General features: G+C 39.2%; 1 protein-coding gene across 7 annotated transcripts in view; it reads right to left on the reverse strand.

Annotated features, from left to right (window-relative positions):
• Positions 1-27,046, reverse strand: part of TRPM5 (transient receptor potential cation channel subfamily M member 5) — a 52,231-nt gene extending 25,185 nt beyond the window's left edge. For 3 of the 7 annotated variants that reach the window (XM_084521534.1, XM_084521538.1, XM_084521540.1), the window contains exons 1-12: positions 26,970-27,040; positions 15,188-15,299; positions 13,670-13,834; positions 12,612-12,792; positions 11,284-11,450; positions 8,752-8,932; positions 6,519-6,583; positions 5,174-5,365; positions 3,866-3,965; positions 2,911-3,029; positions 1,981-2,322; positions 299-430 (exon numbers count right to left, since the gene is read on the reverse strand). In XM_084521534.1, coding sequence (XP_084377660.1) covers positions 299-430; positions 1,981-2,322; positions 2,911-3,029; positions 3,866-3,965; positions 5,174-5,365; positions 6,519-6,583; positions 8,752-8,932; positions 11,284-11,450; positions 12,612-12,792; positions 13,670-13,786 — 1,596 coding nt within the window. In that variant the 5' untranslated portion in view covers positions 13,787-13,834; positions 15,188-15,299; positions 26,970-27,040. Of the gene's footprint in view, positions 1-298; positions 431-1,980; positions 2,323-2,910; positions 3,030-3,865; positions 3,966-5,173; positions 5,366-6,518; positions 6,584-8,751; positions 8,933-11,283; positions 11,451-12,611; positions 12,793-13,669; positions 13,835-15,187; positions 15,300-18,371; positions 18,429-26,969 lie in introns of those variants that run through there. The other 4 variants (XM_084521536.1, XM_084521535.1, XM_084521537.1 and 1 more) reach the window with 4 other exon arrangements.
• Positions 27,047-27,691: the final 645 nt, after the last annotated feature.

The following is a 27,691-nucleotide window of genomic DNA, read 5'->3' on the forward strand; positions in this document are numbered from 1 at the left end:
AGACTGGGTGGTGAGTCATCAGCAGCAAGGAAGACAAGGGTCAGCTCTGCAGCTGAAGTTAATCAGCAGTTTCAGGCTGCACTGATTTACACCTGCTGCTGTTCTGTACTACCTCTGTCAGGCCCCCTGGCCCCTGCTGGCATGAGACACACTGAGATGAAAGGTGCTATAAATGTGCATCCAGTATTTCAGAAGCAAACCTATCTATCATCTGAGCTGCAAGGCAGAGCAAAAAACCATCTCATATACATGAAATATGACAATACCTCACCTGAAGGAGCTATAGCTTGATGCTTACCATAGCCCAGAAATAGTTTGCCATCTTGTGCCGGTTTTGAAGTACTGCCCATACAAACAAATCCCTCCAAGGATTTTTACTTTTCTGGTTCATGTCCAAGGGCCCAGGTAATTGCCTTGTGTTTGTTTTATCCTGAAATATGGTTTTCAGAAATTAAAACCTGCTTTGCAATTTCATTCCGTGCAAATGGCATGATCTAAGCAGCCCCTGGCCTTGCCAGCCACTTCATAGTCTTTTGATTTTTTTTTTTTTTTTTTTTTTCTCCTGTGGGTCTGAGGTAATTAGTTCATTCTGTACTGAATCAAAGGACCCTTGTGTCCCTGATATAACTCAATATGTGTGAGAATGTTCTGGATGAAACCATGACTCCACTGAAGTCGATGGCAAAGCTCTCATTGACTTTATTAAGGCCAGGGTTTCACCTCTGGTGTGTAATATCATACAAGACAGACCTGTGATTAACTAATCTGAGCTGGCCTATGGTTATATCAGATTCTGCTCAACTGCCACAGAGGATGTGGTTTCAGAGAAAAGGGAACAGGAATAAATCACACCAAGGCCCTGTACATGACAAGAATAGAGCTCTCTTTTTAGTCTTTCCTTTGAGAAACCTCTTCCTCATGCAGGGAGTATTTTAAGTAGAATGGTGCTTTTTCCTTTAATGCTTGATTAAAAAAAAAAAAACTCTCCAGAGAAAGTATGGCAACTTAGGTCAAGTCCTGAATTTAAAGTATATTTTAAAAATGTCTATATATCAATCGCATTAATTAGAAGCAGCCAGAGTGGTGTGTGGGTTTTTTCTAAAACAACTTTATGCAAGGATATTTTTGAAATCACTTAAACTATGGCATTCTGTTCAAATTTATATTAATGGTTTGGTTCCCCCCTCCTCTTTTTTTTTTTTGTTTGTTTGTAGGGAGTTATTTAGTATACTAAATTGCTTTGAAATCTAGAACAACTGAGTAGGAACACACTGGTATGCCCCTACAGGGATACTCTTAGCATTGCCAATGTTATTGGGATCGGGCTGCTGCTCACAACCATGGAAAGAAGCTTTTAAGGGGGGCAGTGTGATCTTGTATCTGACTTGGGTCTTATTTGCATCAGTTGGTTTTAGGTCAGTTACTGTCAAATTCTGCAAAAGTAAGTGAGACTGCAGTGGCAAACTTTTATTTCTGTAAGATGTTACCCCGTATTCTGTTCTTGTGCACAGGGAAAACCTGCCTAGATTCAAACTTGGATAGTTTTTTGTACTACTGATTAATTCAGGTAAGCTTTAATAAAGCAAAAATGATTGAAGTTATGTCTCAAATGACAATTTATTTTGGAGTTTAAAGAGTTCTGAGATTAAACTAGAACTTTACAAATATCGAAAGTTTTAATTACTATATTACTCTAGAACTCTGATCTTTACCGAGTTTCCCTGTGCTTCTCTGGAAATCAATTTCGATGCATGATTTCCAGTGCTTTGCAAGAACTTTGGTATTTCTGAGTTTCATTCAAAATGAAAAAAAAGTGACTAATTTTTAGCTGTAAGATTAATGAGCTAAAAAAAAAAAAAGAGAAACCAACGTTTTCTTCCATTTCCTTCCTTGTCCCATCCCTGAAGCCAAGAAATAGCCAAAACTTTTCAAATTCTAAATTGCAGAGGATCAGATTTATGAAGGAAAGTTGTAACTCACAGATCTCTTCTTGCCTCCGTGTCTGAGATCTTGATAGAAACCTTTGCATGCATCATGGAGAAAATCCTTGAGAACTCTAGAAACTTCATTGAGAGTGAAGAGTGGGTAGGACTCCTGCTGCTGCTGACCTGTGAGCCCTGCCAAGGTCACTTTGCTTTCCTCATGTTTCTTCAGTAGAAGTTTGTAGAGGAGACACTTCTGAGAAATGGAACAGTAGAGTCTCTGCAGACGACTGTATGTCAGGAATTCAGATATGTTGGCCCCATTGTCAATAAATAACTTGACGAATTCTGGTTTGTCGTTGATCAGAGCATCCATCATCACTTCCTCCAGGTCACAGGACTAGATTGATTGAAGGACAAGGAATGGGGGGTAAAAAAGGAAGAAAAATAGTGGTTTTAGAGATATTCATGGATGAATAAGGAAGGGAGGTAAAATTTACTGTTAGGACATGTACATTTTGCCTTACAACAGGTCATCTGTGGGTATGATGAGAAAGAGGGATAGAACTATGTAGAAAATGTCTATGTAAACATTAATATTAAAACACTAGCACAACTAGCAAGCTGTAGGACTTGTGATGATGTTCAGGTACCCACTGCACTGGGTATTTATGTAGCAGTTAGAAACAGTGGTTTGCGTGCTTAAAGGTCTGTACAGAAAGAGGTGTGGGGGTAAGGGTTCTTGCCCCCCAAAGGCTCAAGAAAAAGAACGTGACCACTAAATTATTCACCTGTCTTCCCCCATTATCATCTGGGGTGCAGGACGGGAACCAGAAAGATATCTTAAACAAGGCTGCTATGGCTGCCTGATCTCTTAGTGAGGAATGCAGGTATTGCTGAAAACTGAGGCCTTTCTTGTCAGTATGTTTGTGTCCCACACCCTTTAGGTTACACGCCGATGGGCCTCTAATGCAATAAAACCTTGTACCTTCCATTCCACATCACCGTTGAATATTTCACTTTTAGCTATGTCCACTCTGTTCCAGGCCACTGCCAACTTCAGTTCATCCAAATATTCCTGGGCCTCCTGACTGTGGCTTTTACAGGCTGGAACAAATAAGAAAGGCAAAGAAATTCAGTACTTTACACTAGTTACATTTAATTCAATATAGTATTGGTAATTTGATTGGCAAAATTAGCTATTATTCAGTTATCACAGATTTGTAGGTCACTAAACCAGGAACCGTTCACAGGTGTTTTTTCTCCTCATTTAAGAAATATTAATCTAAAACCTCATTTTTTGAATATTTTAGTGGCTAAATTCTCTTAAAACATCAAATTAAATTAGTATTTTAAGAAAGACCCTGATCTGCAGAAAGTGGGGAGGGTGAGGCTCTTGTTTTTGTCTTGTTTTAATTAGCACATGAGGAATAGAATTTCTTTTTCCCTAATGCTAAAGTTAGGCTAGTCTAACACAAATTAAAAGGGCTGGCAGAGCAAGTAATGTATTTCAGAACAGACAGTGAAGGTTTTTTATAGAACAACTTGGTTGTACTTGGTTGATCTGGAACTAAGGTAGTTCAGGTCTGATTGTGTTTTCTGTTGTGTGTGTTGTTTTTTTTTTTTTGTTAATGGTTTGTAAATGGAATAACTGTTACAGTATATATCAGTTCTTCTACTGCCTCTACGACTAAGAGAAGCAAGCTGTGAAATAAAGGACTAATTAAAATAATACTATACAATAGCATGAGATTAAAAAGCAAACACTAGTTTAATGCTAGATTCAAAAGCTGCCAGTTACTTTGTCAATAAGCAAGCAGAACAACTCTTCATTAGAAATGAAATCTTATGGAACAGCCAACTGAACTTGCTCTGGACAAGAATAAAATATATTTATGGCAGAGTGAGGTCAAATAACAAAGTATTACAATTATTGTTCTTACCTTTTACTAAAGCTTTTAAAATGACTGTGTCTAGTTCTGAATCGTCTTGCTCAAAGTTGTGCAGAGTTAGAAGATGTTGGTGTGAAATAATGTTCTGAATCTATTGGGAGTTGAAACAGAAATCATTTAAACCACTGTCTAAACACTAATGTCTAAGAGCCCAGTGTAGACCACATGTACAGCTTTTCCCAAAGAACATGCATTCTAAATGCAAAACTGAGGTTTGGCAAGAAGATGAACATTATTAGCTTTCCATATAAATAGGTCCTGAGGCAAGGAAGGAGTTATTGTCTTCCCCAGCATTGCATAGCACGATAGGAGGAATAGAACTTGGAGACCCTGAGAATCAGGGCATTGCTTTAACTAGAAGATCTTTAACTCCCATTCCTATTTGATTCATAGTCATGCTGTGATCACTAATTCTGCTTTACCTTTTTCTGCTCTGACATTCAAATTCTCCTCTCAGAGTTGTTTATTTCAAAGCATGGTCTCTAAAGCTTCTTTGAGTCATTGATGCCCTTCCATCTCCTTTTCTTAGTGATCTGACAAAGTTCTCCCTAATGGAAGTAGCATGTGGACCTTCAAAGCTAAGGATTACAGTGAGGACTGCAAAGAATAAGTAGTGGGTGAGGTTGTGTGGCAAATGCCTCCATTTGTCTCAGAGGCATACATTGTTCTTCAATCTTCACATGAAGACAATGTCAAAGTGTTTTTTTGTTTCTTAAACATTTAGCCATAGTGGTTTAAGTCTAGTGAGTGTGCCTCAAGACAAAGAATAAAGACAATCTATGGATCTGTTTTGTCTGTCTTTTTTAAGAAGAATACAAATAACCAACAATATATAGGGTAACTTCTGAACACTCTTTGTTCTTGTTAATTTATTCATGCATGCCCACAATTAGGTTTTCCACTTAACAGCTGTAGATCATGAATTAGGTTGCTTCTTTCACAGCTGCACAAGCTCCACAGCTGTGGAGGATAAATAATGCTTCATGTCCTCCAGAAGGACTCTGGGATTCTTGGGTGCTGGTTGTTACTTGAGGAAATAACTGAGAAAGAACAGAGGCTTTGGTTGTCAGCTGAATCACTAGGACAAAGTAGCTTGTATGATCAACTGACACCTTGATTTTAGTGTTAGAGAGGTATATGGCATTAGCAAGAGAGCAATGGAGTATCCAAAACTTTGGGGGAGTACATTTTCAAACTGCACTGAATGGAGTACTGAAGCTAGGAATGGTAGAAGAGAGCTTGTGAACATGATGCATGTAATTATCAAACACTGCATGCAATTATCAAACATGAGCTCACTGTTGCTGTCCACTGGAGAATGTCCTTCCACAAGAAGCTTTCTGCAGGGAATTTCTCCTTAAATTGCTTTTCAACAGCTTCTGGCACAATAAGCTGTGGCTCATTCATGAATGCAGCTAAGATGTCAGCTGTACCTCCAGACCCTGCTAAGATAAGCCAGGGAGCAGAATTTTCCAAACCGATGCAAATCCTCTGTAGTTTAAAAAGTACATTTTTAGAATTCATACATGCAAAGAAAATGTTACTCAAAGAAGAAAGATTCCTTGCAAACTAGAAATAAATATGTACCTATTCGTTCTGGAGTCAGTCCAGATTCCTCTGGACTATTGGGATTTTTTTGACTTTGTGGCAGATTTTCCGTGTTATAAGTCCCTGATTATAGTGCTTTCCATGGCACGTGCTGAGTAGCTAAGCATCCAGATTTGGACAGGCAATGCATAAAACATCTTTGTTCATGACTGGTTGTCTGTTTCTTGTTTTTCCCCTCCCCTCTCTCCACTCTTTCCTTATAGCTGTTTGTAGTTCAGCATGGTCAAGTGCAAGAGGAGTGCTATACAGGAATTCTCAGCAGGCTTTTCTGGCTGCTAAACCTAGCTATACATTCTGAAAATTTTATCTCCTGAAAGGTACAGTAGGGTATTTGTCTTCAGCTGAGAGTATTATCAAAAAAAAAAAAAAAAAAAAAAAAGCCATGCTGATATTGACTGCTACAAAGTACTAAAATAAAATATCAGAAAAAGTAAAATAGATATTATAGATCTCCTAGTCAACACGTTCTGGAAGTTGTGGAAGTGCTCAAAAAAATTCATAACTGATTCTTCACTAAACAGGATATGGGAACATTAGCAGGCAACTCTCCAGTCTTCTATTATACAAGGTATTTTTGCTCAGGGGAAGTAGGACACTATCATTTGAAAGTGGAATATCTAGAAAACCTGGCCTTGCGTTTCCTTGGAGCTCTGTGACAGTTCTCTCTCTTGCTGAATGATTAATCCTTTCGTATGTCATCTCAAGTAATAGCACAGTATTTCTACTCTACTAAATTTGAAGCTGACTTCTGAGGTTTTGTTCTGGTTTTGAATTTTTTTCTTTGCGCTGTACTAGCTGGCAGTAGAAGCCTTACTGATTTGCCAGCACCTTTTCAAAATGAAATATTTCTTCCAAACAAATATGGTTAATTTTAACATTAATGGAATTCAGTTCTTAAGTGATGTATAGATCTAAATCTTGACTTCATGTAAAGTGCCAATACATGTATTTCTCATCCAACCATTTTTCCAGTAATTATTTAGTATTTATTACTTTTTTTTTTTTTTTTTTTCTTGAATTACAAACAGCTTATTACCTCAAGTGTGCTTGGTCCTCCATTTACCAGTAAGCAAAGCACAGGAATCTCAATGCTTCCTGTTCCTGTGAAATAGATGGTTTAAAGAAGAAAACAAAAACAAACAAGTGTTAACAGCTATCACAAGAACTATTGATTTTCTGCTGTTCACTTTAAAAGTACTTCTATTATGTCCTGTTTCAGTACCTAGCAAAACTTGAAACTGCAGGCAACTGCAGAAGTAAGTGGCAAAGGAAGAAAATAACCCTATGGCCCAGCAGACAGGGCCTTAGTCTAAGATTCAGGACCGAGGCACATTTACCATAAACGTTCGTGTGATTCCTGGCAAGTAGTTCGGTCTCTTCACACCTCTGTGTGCCTCAGCTGCAAAATGTGGATATTGGCACTTCTGTACATCACAGCACTGTTGATTTAAGATGTTTGTTTACCCTATATACTCTTTATCACTCTGATTAAAGAGCCTAAACATCATTCAGTACAGTCTAATGTGGTCACTATCAATATTATAATCTTTTATTTTTAGAGTAGTGCTATATTTAAAAGAAACGCCTATGCAATATTTAACTTCTTTTATGGCTGCAGGGGAAGAAATGGTGAAGGCATCCCTGTTCATCCATTCTCCCACAGATATCCACTTATTTCTAAATGGTTTATACTGTAAACACTGAACTCTGTATTCTGAAGATGACTGCAGATTGGCCTAAGAGAGCTCTATCAGAACAGCAGCGTCATGAGATTAATGCCTCTTATAGTTGGAAGATAAAAAGGTATTTGGTTCAAACAGTTTTTTAGTGTTTTCCTTTGTAGGTCTCCCAGTCTCTACTACATCTTGCATCTGTTGTGGGATGACTACAGAGATAAAGGAGAACTGAGCTGTAGTTTAGCCATGATTGGCAGGTAACTTGACTTGTTTTAGTGAATGGCATAGTAGTGCTATACCTCTTTAAGGTGCTATTCTAGTTTGAAAACTGACCCCTATGACTACAGAATACTTGGAAAACATTTGTGGTTTTGAATCTTCTTCATTTAGCATAGATTTGGATGAAATTTACACTTCTGTGTGTGGTGGTGGGAAATTCTAATGTTATATTGGGGAAGGTGGGAAGTCCTTATTTGCAAAGAATATTCAAAATACCAAATTTTTTTTTTTTGTATGATTTGTAGATATTTTAATAGGGAAATTCTGCATGACCTTATTGAAGTGTTTTAGTTCAGTAAGGTTAAATGGGTTTGCTGAACTTAAATGAACGACACTTGCTTTCTTTATAGAAGATCTCACTGAACTCAGTATGCTCCAGTGAAATATTTGTCAGATGAATCTGCATTTTTGGACAGAAAATTGTTCCTCTGAGATTTGTTTGATCAGATTGGTTTGCAAGCAGAAAGAGGCTATTTTCCAATTGTCAGCACTGCAACCTCTGCCTACCATTAGAGTCCACCTGTGGTCTTTCCCAACTGAGTCACAAGATAAGCACTGTTTGGGTGCATTCCTGCTCTCAGATATATCTGTGCCTATACTATAGGCTATGTAATAGAATACTCCAGTGATGCATGAAAATGTGAATAAGTGAGCTCTTTCTCCTGTGTTTTAGCTGTGCTAGCACTGCAGGTATTACAGAAACAAAGGAAAGGTGAAAGTAATTGTATTAGGACTACAACTGAATTATTTCCATAAATCGCAACAGGAGGCCTACCCCATGCTCAGTTATCATTATAAACAAAGCTCACGTTGGTTTAGAGGGGTATTAGATGCTATGCTGTTCACCCAGGATAAAATGTTATCCTGAAACAAATATGGCTTAAAAATTTTCAGAAGGCTTTGGCAAGTCTTTTCTTCCAGAGTGGGAGCAATTCAAGACTCAGTGTGAGAGGGGATAAAAGTATACAACAATGAACATCCATCTCTTAGAGCCACTGGTTAGGGCACTTAAGCCTGGATTTATTTTCCATCTGTTGTGTTTCGAGGCAATTTGAGAGATGCTTTGAAGGTCAGCTTTGAGCTATGTTTAAGGAGATGCAATAAATGTCAGGATTTTTGGTTCAAAGAGCATTTTTTTCAACTTCAGTCAGCTTAGTTCTGCCTCTTACACAATGACAACTGTGTTTACTTGATCTTGCCTATGTAGATGGTAAACTGAGAACTGGAGTTGCCTTTGATAAGGCGAGGGACCCACATGTATCCCTGTAATGTCGCTAGTATTCAAGCTATAGGATGTTTGTATAGTCTACTTACCACCATACCCAGTGCGCTGTTCTGAAATGTGCTTTTCCAAGGTGAGCCGTAGTTCAGTCGTTCTGTCTGGATCCTCTGGTGTTACGTGATCCACCAAAATAAAATGGGAATGGTTGTGGTCCAGTGAATACAGTGGGCCTTGGACATTATCATCTGATTGGTAATGTACAAGGCTTTCATCCTAGAGATAGGAGAGATGTGAGCATTTTTCTACAAAGCACAGTCTGCATTTCTATGTGCTTCATCTCCCTTTTTCATGTTATCTGTGCCATGACATAGAGCACCACTTTTCAGACACTTGAATAGCCTCTATGAAAAGGAAGGAGTATTTGTTTCTTCTGAAAGGTGCTAGATGTGATAGCCTGAAAGCTGAAGTCCCTGAAGTTTCCCTCTCAGGCTCTGCAAAATATACTGACATTAGGAATCATCTCTAGAACACAGGCATTCGTGCAGAGGTGCTGCAAGTGCTTGCACAAATGTTTGGGGCCATGAGACTAGATAACTGTGAGTGATGCCTTAATGTCTCAGATGTTTGTGCCAGATTTTAGACAAGGGCAAACCTGTTCATTTCAGTAACGTTTTCACCATGCTTAGACCAGTAGATAAGTCAGCCTGCTATACATCCATATTGATTTAAACACAGCTTGGTTTAATTAACATGGGTATGTGAGGTCTCATGGTTATTCTTAATGTGGAAGCTGCATTCTAAAAATGTGACAGAGCACACAGGTACAGGTAGGGATTCTTGCCCTCTCAGCAGCTCTGGGAAGAGTAGAAATGTCAGAGGCTATTCGGGGGGGGCGGGGGAAGTAGTAAATTTGCATGTCCTTTACAAACAGCTAGTGCCACAAATTTCTCTTGCCTCCCTTCTGCTCCTGTCTCATTGCTGAAGGTTACCTTGAAGCAGTTACTTGCTTTCATGTTTTGTTTAGATGGAGGATGTGCCTATATTCTGCTGCCGTGTAACATTAAGCCTACTTGCCAGAGAGATTTGGCCTTAGATTGGGACCCCGATACACAACAATCAACTTAAAAAAAAAAATCTCACAGGTATTTTCCTATGTATTCACTGAAAATGTGGAAGCAATTGTTCAAGGATGTTTAATGCGTGCCAGTAACACAGAAATGATGGAGGGACCAACTGGTATGAGGGCTTGTTTTTTTCCTTGCTACTGTGAATTCTTAGCTCTATTTTATACAACAAGCTGTTTGTGTTAGTGTCAACTATAAGAAGAACTGGGTTTAGGTCAATATCCCTGTCTATAGCCCTTTTTTGTCCTAAAGTATCTAAGATCTAGGGTGTTCTTGGGTAGAAGCAGTGCCAGAAGTCAGAGGGTCAAGAGTGCTCTCCACCTACTCTTTGACAAAGAATTTGAGCTTTAGTCAAGAGGGAGAAAATCTAATGCAGTAAAAAGAATGGTGCACTTATTTTGTAGCTACTGTTTGGGAAAGATACAGGTGTGTTTTGATCACTTAGATTGGGAGGGAGGTGAAGCAACTAGTTTGCTGTTGCCAAAGGAACAAAATTCCCTAATGAGATTCTTTCCTCTGAGCCACACAAATAGGTTAAAGTCTTCCAGCTGGAGAGCCTCATCTGACAGAGCACATTGATACCTGTCCTTGGCAAAAGGAATGGAAAAGAGAGAAAACCAATGACAATAAAATGCAAATACAGTCTGGCGGCCTCCCTGCTGATAGCTGGTACTTGCCAGCTTATCTGAGAGAACTAGGTGCAAGTTCAAAGGGCTGTGTTTGTTACCTGCTTCTCAGCTTCTATAGGAAAGTAAAATAACACAGAAAGTGTTGTTGTCACTACTATACACCCATTTTACTGTTACAATAGTCTGCTTAGGACAGACAGTGCAGTCACAAGAATGTCATTAATTCCCTTTTCCACCTCCAAGTCAATTCAGCATCAACTTGGCATTTGCAACAACTCTTCTGATTTTTTTTTTTTACTTTTTTTTTTTTTTGTTAGTTTGTATTTTATTGTTGTTTTGCATGTACTTTTTTTTTTTTTTTTTTTTTCCCTCACAAACTTCAATTGCTTTGATCTGAATTCTGAAGTCCCCAGAACTCTCACCAACTAAACAAAGTCTTGCATGGCTAGCACTTTTGGCCCAGCATGTAGCGAAGGTTTTGTGTATTAGACACCAGTTCAGTGACTGTTCAGGAGAACTTGAAATAATTACGACTCGGTTTCATACTAGGATATGCAGTTTTTACAGTATTTCTGAAATAGCTTGGAATTCTGCCGTAGATGGACAAGGAGAAAAAAAGCTTTAAGGCATCCTATGGTGTGTGCTGTTCCTCAGGTTCACCCTATTACCAGCTACTGAGCTAATGGCCAATCCTGCCACCTGGTGGATATTTGCAGATTTGCTGCCAAGTTTAATGCACGGGGCATGGAAGCAGTGGGGTCTAACGATTCTTCCTGCTCATTGCTAAGGTCTTTCCCTAAAACACCCTTTGTAAATGTGAAGTTCACTTCTGAACGATCCTGTCTCACAAGTAGAATAAAAGGAAAAATACCTTTGCGTTCTCCAGAATTTCTCTGTGCTGAATTTTTCCGAGGGAAGTTATTCCTATGGCAATCACTCTTACTTTGGATGAAGCACTAGCCAGTGCGTGATCTCGGACTGCTTGCACTAAGTGTCTTGTTATTCCAACACGTAAAGCACTGGTAAAAATCCAGGCATCTGAAAATATTTTAATTGTTAGACAATTTCTTTGTAACTGGACAGGTTTGTGTGTGAAGTAACATTATGGGAAGTACTAGATTTAAGTTTTGTTTAGATAATTGGATAAGCTGCAAACAGATCTTGATAGACTGTAATTTTTAGAATTGAAAGACATACACAAAATGTAAGGCTTTAACAAGGGAAAGAGGAAATTGTGCCCAAGCAGGTGTGCTTTACATATCCTGCCAGCCATCTTTACTCTAATGTAAATATGCTTATCTACAGTGCTGTTTCCAGACAGGAGTAAATGTCTACTGTCTAGATATGATCAGCAACATCACTACACTAGCCAGGTCTGCATGAGGAAGGGGCAAAGGGATGGAGAGGAGGAAGTTGTTGGCTTGAAATGAGGACCAGATAGGGAGAGGTGAACTGATATTTTCACTTCATTTTGCAGCTATTTTCACAACGATAAAAGAAGATATATTGTCTTAAATATTAGCCACTTCTTTTCAGATTTCCAGACCTGATTTTTGTTTGTTTGTTTGTTTTTAAATGCATTTCCCTACTCTTGTAATTCATGTATACAGCCAGGGAGAAGGTGAGCTGACTTATTTTCTGCTATGTTAGACATTAATGTTAAGCATTAGCAAGGCCCTTTTGTTTAAACTTGACTCTAAATGTTAAGTCTTCTGTTTCAATAATAAAGTACATTTCTTACATTTGCAGAAAACAAATATTCAAAAACCATAAACAATTGTAACAGGATTTTGTTAACTAAAAAGTAAGAATGGAGAGAAAAAGAGTTACTTTTGACCAAATTAAGCTATGTTAAGAGTTGTTTTGTTACAACTTAAAAGTTGGACAACATATTTTGTCCTATCTCTGCAATCTTTCTATTGTCGTCTTTGAGAGAATAACCTCAGGTAATTTTACACTTAAGAAATGATTGCCTGGAGTAATTTGGTTTGAAATAGCTTATTTTTGCTATTTGTAATACAATAACTTATTATAACAACGTATATAAATAAAAGCTATTTAAATGCAAGTTGTAGGCTGCATTCGGCAAAGCCTCAAACTTCTAAAATAATCACGTGAGTGGGACCATTGATGCTAAAAGATCATTAGGTGTGAGAATATAGCAATGTAAATTTCTCCTTTAATGCCCAAAGCACTAACCTGTGCTTTGAGCTGCTTTTATGAGTCCTTTTTTTAAGGTGTCTCGTAGCCAAGGCTTCATCTGGAAATTTTCTTCTTCCCCTACTAAAGAGACGACCAAATTGGGAGCAGGTAGCTTCCATTTGTTGAGCATAACTTCAAATATAATTCCAGGATGAATAGTACATGGGACCTTAATAAACTTCAATAAACAAAACAAAAAATACTGAATAATAATAGTACAGTAGGATACAGTATTTTTCATGGTGAATGCAGAGGTAAATGTATCATAACAATTAAATGTTTATTAGTACTCCTTGGGAACAAATTATTTGAGTGAGACCTGATAAGAAAACTAAGTTCCAGGATTAATTTAGCAGGTTTCTGCAAAATTTTCATCTCGTTAATCAGGTCAATTCCATGGCTTCATTCTGCATTAAAGACTGATATTATCATTCTCTCCTTTAATGTTGCTACTCTTCTTTAACTGCCTCAGTTCCTCAGCAGTTTAGCAAAGCCAAGAAATCTCTTTAGGCACTACTTTTTTCTGAACTAGCTGAAATATTTGCCTGATTTCATGTAGGCAGCCCATTCCTTGCTGTGATCTTTTACATTCTTATTGTGCTACACAAATCTATTGCTTCTTCCTGTTCTATATATATTAGCAGAACAGAAGGAAAGAACTTTGAGAGTTTTAAAATAGCTCAACAGTATGTTTTAAAAGTTGAAATCCACAGTGATTGATTACTTGGCAGAAAGTGTTTAAAACGGGGAAATGATGCAAAATGAAGGAAGCTGGGTGTGAGGTTTTATTTTATTTTTTAAAGGAAAAAAGGTGTGAGCAACTGTACCTGTAGAAGGTCTGTGTGAATCAAGTGTTTGAGTTCTCTTTGTTAATAGGTCTCATCTTGAATTTTGCTAGTATTCATGAAGGTATGGTCCCTACTTTGGTTTCAGTGTGGTGCCTAGCCCTGTGATATGTTGATCCTCACTATTATAATCTCTACCTTTAATGCTAAGCAAGTAACAGCTGAACAACGGCAACAGTGATAAAAGGTTAAAAGTATTCATTGCTGTACCTTTCCACGTTTCTTCCCAGAAGCGGTGAAGTCGATTTCTCCTATGCAGTATGGCAGTTCTCTTTTGAAAGCTTCCTCTTTGTCACTGCTGCAGAACTTGGTTTCCATTTCCTCCATTGAACTTCTAACTTGATCACCAGGTTGTTCACTGAAATGATGGGAGAACTGGAAAATAAGTTGATTTAAACTGGAGAGGCCACAAAATCCACGAATTAATATCTAGTTGAGTAGTTAACTATTCTACTATTTTAGTATTATGCTTAAATTGGAGGCATTTGTGTCAGATACATGTACAGGAGGAGGTGGATTCCATACCAAAGCTTCGTAACTTAAGTTTATAAAAAGGCATGAAGGAGTAAGACATCTCGAGTCTCAGTTAGCAGGTAGAAAGCCAGTACAAGATCCCATAATTTGTCTGAAGTCATGTGTGATGTCTTTTGAGTCCAAAAGTAGACCTAATTCTCCAAGAGAGAGAGGTGCATCGGCCACAAACTATTGCAAGCAAAGGTTGAGCTGTGTCAGTGAGTGTCTGAGTCACAGTTTGTTGATGTTGTTATGCATCATGCTACTAGACTGATATTATCCAACATGAACACTAAATAACTAAGTGATGGCATTGTATTCACCTGAATATTTATTCATTGTATTGTATTCATGTATTCACCTGATATTTATTCATAAGCCAAAGTATCGAAGATCAGAGTGTACTTAACAACATACAGTTCAAAAAGGGATGTGGCTTTGTCTATATGTGGCTACAGGAATGACAGCAAGTAATCCATCCTAGAGCAAAGGTCATATGACAGCAGTTGTTCTTCTGCATTACAGAAGCTGGAAGAAGTCTTCTTGCTTTCCCTATTTTGCCCCCCAAAGTCCAGTTTGACTGGACTGATATATTATGATTTAAAAATTATGGGTTTCAACCTGTCTGCCTTGTTTCTTTTCAAAAACAGAACAATGAAATAGCTCTCTCCCTCTGCCTTCACCTGCATATTCAGTACATTGCTAAAAAAAAAAAAAAAATCCTTGTGATGTTAAGTCAGAAGTGGTAATCAACCCTGCATTAATGAGACCATATTCGTAAAATCTTTATTTCCTGGTCAGAGAGATTTGCTGTGGACTTTAAAAGTGGGTCAAACTAGCAAATCTCTTGTGGGTCCGTTAGGATGCTCCAGCAGAGGGAGCAAGCCCTCCAGCTGTTTCCTTGAGCTGACAAGTCTGGGAAGCCTATATCTGGGCTGCCTCACTACTACAGTCTCAGTATTCTTTTCTTTTACGTTTTCCATGAAAAAGTTGTTTGGAGTTGTCCTTTTCTCAGATCTTCCTCTGAAAAATGGTTATGGACCCTCTCGTGATTTCAGTTTTTCCTTTTCAATTACTTACCACACCTTCCCCTCCCCACCCCTCAAAGATACCGCTCTCATTCTTCTCTCTGCCAGCACACTAGTTGCTTTTTGAGAGAAGGAAGTGTTTATTCTGAAAACCAGGATATCAGACTTTTCCGGGTAAGAGTCTTACCTAGAAGGCCTTCTTTCAGGTTATTGGTAATGGTCGTCACAACAACGTCCACCTTTTTGTTTAAGTCACTGGAGATGCAGCTTTATCTCCAAAGATCATAGAAAACAGTACTCTAGGGGAAAAAAATACTTGATACAGAGTCATAATAACACATTTTAGCGATTCTGAAGTACAGAAATCACTTCCCGGAACTTGCTGACAGAACAAAGTATTTAATTAGAAATGAGTATTCAGAACTGAATTCATGGGGTACATTTAGTCACTATTCATCACTGTCCTAGATAGCACACACATATCTGTAACTGCACCCAGGCAATGAACTCAGAATAGATTTAAAAAGTAATTTGACCATTAATTTGGCCTCGTGGTTAGGCCCCAAGTTGTTGATTTTAAGTCTAGTGCTAGATTCTAATTTACAAAATTGGACCATGTGGTTATCCATGATTTCTCTTTTGGAACAAAGGCATAGAATTACTGAGCCTTATAAGGAATCTTGCTGTATTTGGATAATTAATTTTGCCAGAAACAGCATATTATTTGGTTTTTAGTTTAGCAACAATTCTGGCTCTGGATGGTAGTAAACAACAGTGAAAGAGAGAAAAAACTAGATAAGATGCAGAAGCTTTGTTCATAAGACATTATAATAAAGACTGAAAAGTGAGGTAGAGACTTGCTGAGACTTGCAGTATGATTGTAGTAACATACAGGTGTAAATGTTCCACCCAATGGTGGTTATGGAGCAAGGAAATTTTGCTTTGGTGTTTAAAATTGTGGGGAAGATTTTTAAAGGCTAATCTATAGATACTGTGTAAGTGGGAGAATAAAAAAGGTCCTTACATTGAATATTGCAAAATCACCAGGAGAAAAAAAAAAAACAAAAAAACTGCATAAGATTTGTAGCTTGGTTCCTGAGCATAAAGGCTGACCCACAGTAAAAATTTACTTTACAGTCATTTCAGCTACTGCAGTGTAATCCCTCACTGTTACAGGCAGAGTCACAGAACGTGGCATGGATTTGTTCAGTACTGCACATCCCCTTGTTTTGCACTGCAGGGGAGCTTCACTATATGTTGATCAGTCAGCACAGAGATTTCATTCTGTCCCTAATATTTGAAGAAATAGATATATTCAGCAGAGGACATGACAGAGCTGACTGTTAGGCAAAGAGACATCTTACCAATTGTCAAAACACAGTTCCCTTTTGCTTATTAGAAGACAAACTGTGTAATATAATTACAGGTGTTTTTTTTTGGAGTGCCTCTCTCCTGGGTTTAATTCTGTCTTATTCTGCTTGGTTTTGGCTTTCACATAAGTCTCTGTAGTGGTTTCAAGGGCTATTGCTTTGAGACTTGAAGCTGTATTAGATTGCAATTGTGTCAGGTCACAGCAATTGGGTCAAATCTTTCTGGTCAAAGTCATGACGTTCCACTGAAGTCAGCTTAGCTATGGTCAGCTTGCGTCACTGTAACATCACTGAGTGTTAATTGCAAGGGTCTGGTATAAGCCCATGCCTTGGGAAAGAATAGACAGATGGCCAGAAACAGGAGCATAGTCCAAGTACTTTTGAATGAGAGGAAAGGTAGGGAAGGAAGCAAAGAAGAGACAAAGATTATAAGCTCAGCTGGATGAAGAATCAATGGGGGATGAGCAGTACTTCAGCATTTTTTCCCTCAACACATATTATTTTGTGTTGAATTTTTACTTAGAAAATTACAATTGATGTTTTTATCCTAACTTTTAAATTGTTTTGCCATCCATTAAGTGAGTGGCATTCTCACAGATAAAGGCAGATAGTTAAGCGGTGAAGAAAATACCACAAAAATTTCACCTGCTCCAATCTGTGCATTCATATTTTAAATATGTTTTGTGTGTATATGTATACATCGAGCAATGTTACTTTAGTTCTAATTCAGACTTAAGTACAGATTTTCTATCTAGGCTGCTACTAGGTATTAAGTTTGTAGGTCAAATTCTGTCCTAGATGTTCCCGTTGACTATAAATACAAAACATCTATGGAAAGAATGTACCTCTAATGATTACCAGATTTGAAATATAACCTAGAAAACTACTTCTAACTAGCAAAGCAAGTTAAGACAATTATGAGGAAAAGACAATTGCCAGTTCCACCTACAGTTGGAAATGTGAGTCAATGTCATTTACGCTGGGGATGGCCTGATTAAATCATTCCAGGTGTCAGCCAGTTTCATGAATCATTATTTCTTTAACCTCATAAATGGGAGGTGTTAGAATTGTATCAGTGTACAACGAGTGCTTGTAACACTGGAGTTTGTGTGTCCTAATGCTCTTAGCACTTCATTTTAGGCACTTCTAACTTTTTATTTGGACATTCTAGATTTCTGGGATGCAGGAAATAGGCAAGTACAACTTCAAGGGGGCAATTGTTATGGTTGCAGGGAATCTCTATAAGAAGTATTCTTATGGAGATTCTTCCTACGTACGACCCTTTTTGGACTGTTCTCCCTCCTATCTTTACTTCCCTACTCTTCCTCTGTCATGCCTTCTCTCCCCTGGTCTCCTTTTCACTGCTGCTTCATTCCCACTTCCCCCCAGTCTTCTGGAGGATCTTTGCAACCACTGTCACTGCTACTTAGCCTATGGTGAATGTGCAGCTGTTACTCTGTGTGTGGTAACAACAGCACAGATCACTCGCCTCCAGATGGATGACAAGATTGTGGGTCCCTGTCATCTGTCCTTTGCTATGCTTATAGATGTTAACTGGGGACTTGAGCTGTGTCCATGATGGGAACAGAGGCCAAACTGGACCCTTCCAAACACATCTTGTGAAAATGGGCCCAATGAATGGATGGCTTGACCTCAATTGGTATCTTCAAATGTAATCGTTGGATTAAGAGAGTAGGCGTACGGTATTTGTTAGCTCTCGGACTTAGTAGTAAGAATTCTCCTTCATACCAGTATGCGGATCAGCAGACTGGGACACACCCTGACTAAATCACTATTTGACTCCCCCACCTACTCAGGGAATACATTTGAATATGCAGGTGAAATGATTAAATATAGTAATGCAGCTGGGCCAGTACTGCTGCTCAGTCATGAGGCCCCCTTTTAGCTTCAGTGGCAGATGGAGCAAATCCCCCCTCCCCTTCTTCTTTTAAATGTATTTTAGAGGAAGCTTTTGTGGAACAAAAGAAAACTGCCAATTACCTGTGCAGTTCATCCGTGCAGGATGAGCTAGCAGTCCCAAAGAAAACTGAGCCTTAACTGTTGATGAGAAAAAGAGAGGGTTCACAGTAACAATGCAAGTGAGGAATGAGGGGTCTCTGCAACAGAGACAAACACAATGAACTTCTTGTGAGCAGAAATGTTCAGCTTCCCACGTGCATAATGGGATACAGTTGGCTAAACTTCATTCCTATAGGAAAGGACCTAAGTATCTCAGGCAAGACAAGCAAAAGTGAGAAATGCCATATATGATGGTATCAACAGGAGAGCCTGGGAGAAATTTGAAGTCACTCAGCTGTGCATCAGAACAGCTTCAGCTGTATTATTGTTTGGTTTGGGGTGCCAGGCTTGAAAAGAGTTATGGAGTAGCTGGAGAAGGTTTGAGCAGGAGCAACAAGAATGAACAGGGACTTCACATTTAAAAAAAAAAAAAAAAAAAAAAAAAAAGAACAAACTGGAGTTGCATAACCAAAAGTATAGAAGGGGAGGGATAAAGGGAATGTAACAGCTAGTCAGGACAAAACGATGGTGGGAAAGATGTGGACTTAGTACTTAGAGCTAGGATAGAAAGTAACGGACTCAAGATAATAATTGTAATATGGCTGTTTGGGGATAAAATAGTAACTATGTTCAGAGAAAGATTTCCCTGGAAAGTATGAAAACCCTTATACCGGTGGTTAGGGAGCTGGTAAAGCAGTGAGGCCACGGTCCTTGGCTGTGATGGGTTCTGTATGTCGTGACCCAAAGAACGTGACCTTAACCTGCATGTCATTGCAACCCTAAGAGCTGCATGCATGTTTGTGGCTCTGATCACTGAGATGCATATATGCTTATGTAACTTTAATAATGGAAATGTTCCTATTGACTGTAGTGCAAGTACTCACTCAAGGAAAAATTGCATCAGTGAGTTTACTGGGTCAGCGCCAGCAAAAGAGTAATTCAATTATTTGCTTCCAGTGATAGCCATATTTTCTACTCCTGTCTTGAAACGTAATCAATAAATATGCAGAACAAAGGAGCAGGGGAACAGAATAAAGAAAACCAGAGAAGTGAAGAGCAAAGAATGCAAAATTCATATTAAAGGAAGTCTTTCAGCATGTGCTCTGAAGATGAATTGGTAGAATCTAATTGGCGTGTATGTTTAAGTGTGAAGAAACAAGAATAATGTTTCATAATGGAGAAGGGGGGTGTAAGAGAAGACTGATTAGAAGCTAGGAGGAAAAAAAAAATCTAATCATGGCAGTGAAAATATAAATACATAAGGTGTGAGACCTTTGTAGAGACTTTTCTTAGGGAAAAGAAATGCGTACATATGGTAGAGACTGATATATGTGTGTATATGCAATTATACACATTGTCCAGCTTACGTTTACGTTGCAGCTTTGGAAAATGTTTGTCAGGAATTAGCACACTCAAATTCTGGAAACAATTCAAGAAATGTTTCTGTGTCACAGCATACAACTAGGATCATCTACTATGATTGCCAAGGAATTGCCAAATCATGAAGGCCTAGGGATGGCCCTGCTTCTGCAGGTGAATTGGACCAGATGACCTCCAGAGGTCCCTTCCAACCACAGCCATCCTGTGACTCTGAAATGTGCCATCAAAAATTGTAGCCAGCTCTCCTGTGGGCTTTATCAAGTCTGTATCAAACAAATTTTTGAGAATTACATAAAAAGATAAAGGTAGCAAAAGAAATTTGACTTATAGCAAGTGCAGTTATAATTGTAGTGTAGGACTCCTCTCGCTGTCAGACAGGAGGGCTAAGAAAAGCAGTTAAGTGCCAGAGGTGAAAGCTGGAGAGGTGCAACAAGTACAAAGAAAATAACCTACAGAAAGGTTTCTATATACTTTATTTAGGACACAGATACAGAGCCTATACTAGGGGTTGACAGCAACTTTGGGGATATGTTCACTAACCATAGATTTTATGAGTGTGCAGACACAGGGCTAGGCCAGAGCAAATATTAATAGAAACAAGAAAATTGAAACAAAATCAGGTGAAGAAGTGAAGCACAGAAGTGGCCTAATAAAATACAAGTTTGGGTTAGGTTTTCCGATATATTTATATGAATTACCTCACTAGAATCTTTCGAAAAAAACATCAGTGTTAGTTTTGTTTCTAGAGAGGCAGCTGTTTAAAGAATGTTATCTGAAGTAACTTGTCTTTACTGAACATGTATGTAGTCAATAATCTGAACAAAATATCAGAGGAGGAAAAAATGTTTAAAAATCAAGCAATAAAAAGATGAGTGGGAAGACAGTCTTATTACTGAACCAGCATAGGTTTTGTTTTAACATGTGCTAGAGTATGTGTCTCAAGCCTAATTCTTCCTGTAACTGCCAAGGCATAAGGATGTGAGGAAAATCAAGTATTTGCAGGAGTCTTCCCATTAGTTTCTAGGAGTGTGACTTGTGGTTTGGACAGGGTTAGCACCAAGCCTTTAACAAATGAATGTGCAAAATGCTAATGCAAATATAGGTACTTTGTCTTTTTGTTTCTGTCTCCATCTGCTTAACATGGTAAAGAGCACCAGAGGCTATTTGAATAATGTACTTTTAGTGAGTTTGCAGAAATTTGCATATGGATGTCTGCCAGTAAATTTCATAGAAGTGGATTTATCTGGGGAGAAAACCAGAGAGGGTGGAGAGGCAATAAAAGGGAAATGAAGACATCAGGGAAGTAAATAATGGAAGGAGCAGATGGAACAGACTAGAGAAAACACACATCAATACTGCTCGATTAAAATGAAGCGACTGGCTGTCCTTATATAGCACATTGTATAAAAGGGCTGGGGGGAGCTTGACGCTAGTTTCAAATACTCCTGGCCCTTCACTGCTCTGTTCCCACAGCATGGCATGCCACTTTGAAGCTGTGCCAACATAACTCTTTGTGTGGCCTTACAGCGAATCTGAGTTCACATAAAAAGAACTCATTTTTGCCAGGTCATTTTTCAGCAAAATTGGTTCACTTATGTGTATACAGCATGACACGCAAACTCCTGAGAATAATGCATTGTGAATCCACAGCTGTAGTTCATGCTGGAAGAAAATGTAAGAATATGGGAATGGTTCTGATTCATAGCAAATGCCTCAGAAAGGGCAATATTCAGATAAGGCAGGCAAAATCATACACGAAAAACTTAGCTGAAGCTGGCTTGTACATGGACACTTGACAAATGACTGCTATTGAAAGCAAAGGACACAATGTGTACTATTGAAAACAGAAGGATTAGAAAATAAAAAGGACCACTACTCAGGAACTGGAAGGGCTTGAAATAATCTACTGTGGCTTTGCTCAGATCAGCTAGTATTTTTCATCCCTTAGATCTCTAGTACGTTAGACTTGTAGAATTTTCAGAAACTCACAGATTTTTTTCCCTTGAGGCCAACATCTGACTTCATAAAGTCAGCCCTTAGCGTTAAGCAAAGACCTAGTCTTTTACAAATTCCAGTTTATAAGCTATGCAAAAATAATCTTTACCTTATTTCAAGGTTGTCATGTGTACAATAAATGTGTGTAATTTTATGCTTTCAACCGTACTTTCTTTTTTGAAAAATGCAATTGGGGAGGGGGATGGGGAGAGTGGAGGGCAACCAAACCTTCACGTTGTTTCCTTGTGTGACTGCTTTCATCATCACCTATTTATATGAGTTTATTCAATGCTTTAGGCAAATTTTGTAAGCTTGAAAGGGAAGTATATTCAAAACGTAGAATTTGTTTTGCATAAAACAAATAATTTAGGAAAATAATTTATTCTGTTTTGTTTCTTAAATACAACAAAACTGTAGACACAATTTCCTTTCTTTTAATATTTTGAACTTGGTGCACTGTGCAAAAATGTTAGTGGCAAAATTGTTAATTTCCTGTTCAAATTTTCTCCTTGATAAGATGTGAATCCCCCTCTGTCTTTTCAGTTAGCTAAAACACTGAAGTTGCCTTTGGATATGATTGTTCATTTCAGGAGGGCTTGAGCTTTAGAACCTAAGTGCTGCACACTTAGAAATCACACTCGCTGAATGCACCAAGGTGTATTTTTACAACCTTTCCTAGAAATTTGAATCTCTCGCAACTCCTATAAGCCCTGGCAGCCCTAAACTTTAAAATATATGCTTGTCATCCACTACAATGAAGCCCGTCCTTTTTTTGTTTTTCTTTCTTATCGATAGCATTTATTTTTAACTCAGGGTGGCAGCAAACCATAGCCAATTTGTTCTTTGGCAGTCTTTCTTAGATTTCTTTTCAGATAGATATAGATCAGATCCAGATGAATAAGGAGATTATAAAACTGTGAAGCACAGAAGAAAGTGTCTGAAGGTGGATGAAAATGGTTGACCCGGGGCTGTTAAGGATGGCTTCAGTGTACAGGAGAAAGATAGACCTCACTTAGGTGTTTGGGATACTTGAGAATATTTCTGACTACAGTCCTTGCCTGCAGATTAGCAAGAGGCACGTGCTGGCAGGCACAGGGATTCCAGCTCTGTTGAATTTTGTCTGTATTAAAAGCCCCCATTTTCCCCCCGTCTATATTCTTTCCCTATGTCTGTAACGGTTCTGCTGGCAGGTGTACTCACAGCAGTAGCCAGTTATAATCACCAGGTAGATATTCAAATGCAGTGAACTCTGCCTAACAGAGGTTAACATTCTGTAGGAGAGAAATAAAATAGCAGATGCTTCCCTTCGCTTGATCTTTATACACATATAAAGTATTACCTTGTTCAGTTTTTTTGTGCTTGCAGGGTCTTATTTTTATTGAGATGAAATGTGGAGATCAAGGAAAAAAGGAAACAAGAATGTTTAAGCACAAACAAATCCATAAGCCATCTCCTCACAGGTTATGCCACAGCGTGGGCCTATGCAGCAAGGAAGAGCTTAGATTAGCACTTCAGTAGTTACTATGTTGTTGGATACTCTTGTCTGAAATATGACAGAATTCCTTTTAGTATTTCTGCTATAAAGTTGGATCATAACTCTAGCTAGGGTAAAATATCTGTAGTTGCAGAAACGTGGATCTACATATATAGAAGATTTGACAATGCTATTTAATGCTATTTGTCTTTGTATAAGAAATGAAAAAAATAGATGCACATGCAAGTTCTAATTAATTACAGGATGCAAGTACAGAAAAGCTTAAGAAAACACTTTCTCACTTGCCACAAGTCTCATAAAAATAGATAAGACCTAGAACTCTGTAATTATTATTAGGAACAGAAGTGTAGATTTAAAATGTAGCTGTAAGAACGCTTAACTTCTACAATTACTGTTGATGTGCTCTGTCCTACTCAATGTTGGTTATGGCTGATTTGCCCAGAGAAGCTGTGAATGACCCATTCCTGGAAGTGTTCAAGGCAAGGTTGGATGGGGCTCTCAGCATCCTGGTCTAGTGAGAGATGTCACAGAATCATCTAGGTTGGAAGAGACCTCCAAGATCAGAGTCCAACCTCTGACCTACAACTAACCAGTTCTCCACTAAACCATATCACTAAGTTCTAAATCTGAACATCTTTTAAAGACCTCCAGGGAAGGTGACTGAACCACTTCCCTGGGCAGCCCATTCCAATGCCTAACAACCCTTTCAGTAAAGAAGTTCTTTCTAACATCCAACTTAAACCTCCACTGGAGCAACTTTAGCCTGTTCCCCCTTGTCCTATCACCAGGCACGTGGGAAAATAGACAACCGCCCACCTTACAGCCTCCTTTAAGGTACCTGTAGAGTGCAATAAGGTTGCCCCTGAGCCTCCTCCAGGCTCAACAATCCCAGCTCCCTCAGATGCCTCTCATAAGCCTTGTTCTCCAGACCCCTCACCAGCTTCGTCGCCCTTCTCTGGACTCACTAGTGCACCTCGATGTCCTTCCTGTAGCGAGGGGCCCAAAACTGAACACAGTACTCGAGGTGTGGCCTCACCAGAGCCGAGTCCAGGGAGACAATCACTTCCCTAGCCCTGCTGGCCACACTGCTGCTTATACAAGCCAGGATGCTGTTGGCCTTCTTGGCCCCCTGAGCACACTGCTGGCTCATATTCAGCTGACTATTCACCATCACTCCCAGGTCCTTCTCTGCCTGGCAGCTCTCCAACCATTCCTCTCCCAGCCTGTAGCTCTGCTTGGGGTTATTGCGCCCCAGGTGCAGGACCCAGCACTTGGCCTTGTTGAACTTCATGCAGTTGGCCTCCGCCCATCGTTCTAGCCTATCCAGATCCTCCTGCAGAGCCTTCCTGCCCTCGAGCAGATCAACACACACACCTAACTTGGTGTCATCTGCGAACTTACTGAGGGTGCACTCGATCCCCTCATCCAGATCATCGATGAAGATATTAAAGAGGACCGGCCCCAGCATTGAGCCCTGGGGGACGCCACTAGTGACTGGCCTCCAGCTGGATTTGACTCCATTCACCACGACTCTTTGGGCCCGGCTATCCAGCCAGTTTTTAACCCAATGAAGCGTGCGCCAGTCCAAGCCACGAGCAGCCAGTTTCTTGAGGAGAATGCTGTGGGAAACGATGTCAAAAGCCTTGCTGAAGTCAAGGTAGACCACATCCACAGCCTCTCCCTCATCTACTAAGCACGTCGCTTTGTCATAGAAGGAGATCAGGTTCGTCAAGCAGGACCTGCCTTTCATAAACATATGCTGACTGGGCCTGATTGCCTGCTTGCCCTGCAAGTGCCACGTGATGACACTCAAGATAATCTGCTCCATGAGCTTCCCTGGCACTGAGGTCAAACTAGCAGGCCTATAGTTTCCTGGGTCTACCCTCCAGCCTGTCTTGTAGATAGGCATCACATTTGCTAGCCACTGGTCGACTGGGACCTCCCCTGATAGCCAGGACTGCTGATAAATGATGGAAAGCAGATTGGTCAGCTCTTCTGGCAGTTCTCTCAGCACCCTTGTGTGGATCCCATCCGGCCCCATCGACTTGCATACACCCAAGTGGTGTAGCAGGTCGCCAACCATTTCCTCGTGGATTGTGAGGGCCACATCCTGCTCCCCATCCCCTTCCACCGGCTCAGGGTACTGGTTATCCAGAGAACAACTGGTCTTGCTGCTAAAGACTGAGGCAAAGAAGGCATTAAGCACCTCAGCATTTTCCTCATCTCTCATCACTAAGTTTCCCCCTGCATCCAGTAAAGGATGGAGATTCTCCTTAGTCCTCTGCCCATGGCAGGACCATGCCAATATCCCTGCCCATGGCGGGTTTTATGTATGTGTGTGTAATTAAATGATCTTTAAGGTCCCTTCCAACCCAAACCATTCTGTGATTCTAGGGTTACAATACTGACTCAAAAAAAAAAAAAAAAAAAAAAGCATAGTGTAAAATGCAGAATAATATTCAACATAAAACTGAAGCAGGCTACATATTCATCTGGGGTGATGCTAATTAGTAGACTGTCAATTTATTTCTCCAAAGGTCTTAAAAAGTCTATTTTAAAGGTAAAAGACCTAGTGTTTTTAAAAACTGTGTACCTAATTTTAATTAGATGAGCAGTTCCCTTGAGCTATCTGCTAGAATCAAAAGAATTCCATAAAGTAAAAAAAAAAATAAATAGCAAAAATGAGGATGACTTTCACCTTCATTCATTATTTCTTTTATAGTTTACTGGGAGATCATGCTTTCCCAGATGAAGGGTTATTGAAGAACAAATTTAACCAAACTCTGGCCTGTCAACATTCCTGCTTGTGTTCCCTGTGATCCTGTCTGAATGCAGGGTCTTCACAGACAGTTAACTGCCTTTTATCAGAAACCTTCATAATTAGGGCTTTTTCTAACTAAATGTTGTTACTTAACATTCAGAAAACCAAGTCTGTTCTGAATGCAAGAGGAGAGCTGAACAGCACAGTGCACAGATATATTAGGTGTATGCTCATGCCCTAAGCTCATGGGGCTGGTAGAAGAATCCCACAGAGCACAAACCTGCAGAGTAGGACAGCAGAAGGCATGGGTACACCTTTCTGCTCTGCTGTCTAAGAAACAGCTGTAGAGCAGAAACCTGCCTACTGTACCAGTTCTGCAGTTTGTTATTATCAGACCAAAAACAGTAGCCAAAGATCAGGTAGATAAAAAGTCTGTGAAGATTTGGAGGCCTATTCTTAGTGCAAAGTAAATGTCTAAACAGTGGAGACTGCAATAATAGAACATTGTTGAGGTCTAATTGCAAAATCAGTATAGTAAGTTAGGCACTATTGGTGTAAAAGCATGTTTTCATATACTGAACAAAAAAAACAACTGATGGAAAGTGATCTGGATCATGGATAAAGAAAGACAACAACGAGCTTGTGAAATTCCTAATGCAGAAAATCTGGAAGTTTTGCATCTACTTCACTAATCAGAAGGAGAAAAGAGTAGCAATATCTATTTCATGTCACTGCTGATTACTCACAGGTGATGAAGGGAAAGTAAAATGTTAAGTAACTATCGACTCTTAGCTGAGTCACAATCATCTCTTTTTAAACTTTAAGAAAACAATCTGCCTTTCTCTCCCGAGGAGAGAGAATCACTCTAAAGGCTAGTAAGTACCAGCAATGCACATAACAACTCTTACAGTGCCTATATAAATTTATGTAGTATAGCTAGTGATCCTACCTGCTGGCTGTTCTTTGCAGTAGGCATGACTCTCCAGCTGTAATGTTGAAGTTGCACTGAGGTGGCTGTTGTTACCAATGTTATTTGACGCTGCTTCCTTTTTCTATGTGGAAAGAGGAAGATGTTACCACATTACCAGGCACACCTGGCCTCCCAAACTCATGACAATGAAAGTAAACATTGCTAGTATACAATGATAACAACAGCTCTTCTCATGTCAAACACAGAGATGCAAGTAGCAAACATTTACCTGTAGCAGTAATGGGATATACAGTTACTAGAAACAGACAACCAGCAGCAATGTACTTTAGATGTGAATATAGTTTCTAAATTAGCTTTTCAAATGATTGCAATAGAATGAATATTCAGTAGCTGCATCAGTAACTAACTCTCCTTTCTTACTGGAAGGAGTTACATGCCTCATACCTGCTTTCCCCAGCTCTAAGAAATCCTTAATAAACTTCCCAGAGTGCATGTATGCAGTCTAAGTGCTCTCTAAAAGGTTTAGATTTCTGAACAAACACTGTCCATTTATCTTCACAGATAAATTCAAGTTTTGGTGCACAGCATGTCAGCTTTAATTTTGTGTTCATTTAAGGGAACTATTCTGTATTTAGGGTGTAAATGTTGCATCACCATGCTTTCTTAGGTAACTTGCCTTTGGGGCTTTTTTGATATACAACATCTCACTCAGTATGAATTATTGCAGTTCACTACATTAT

Source organism: Aythya ferina, assembly GCF_964211825.1.
Source record: "Aythya ferina genome assembly, chromosome: 5".
NCBI lineage: Eukaryota > Metazoa > Chordata > Aves > Anseriformes > Anatidae > Aythya > Aythya ferina.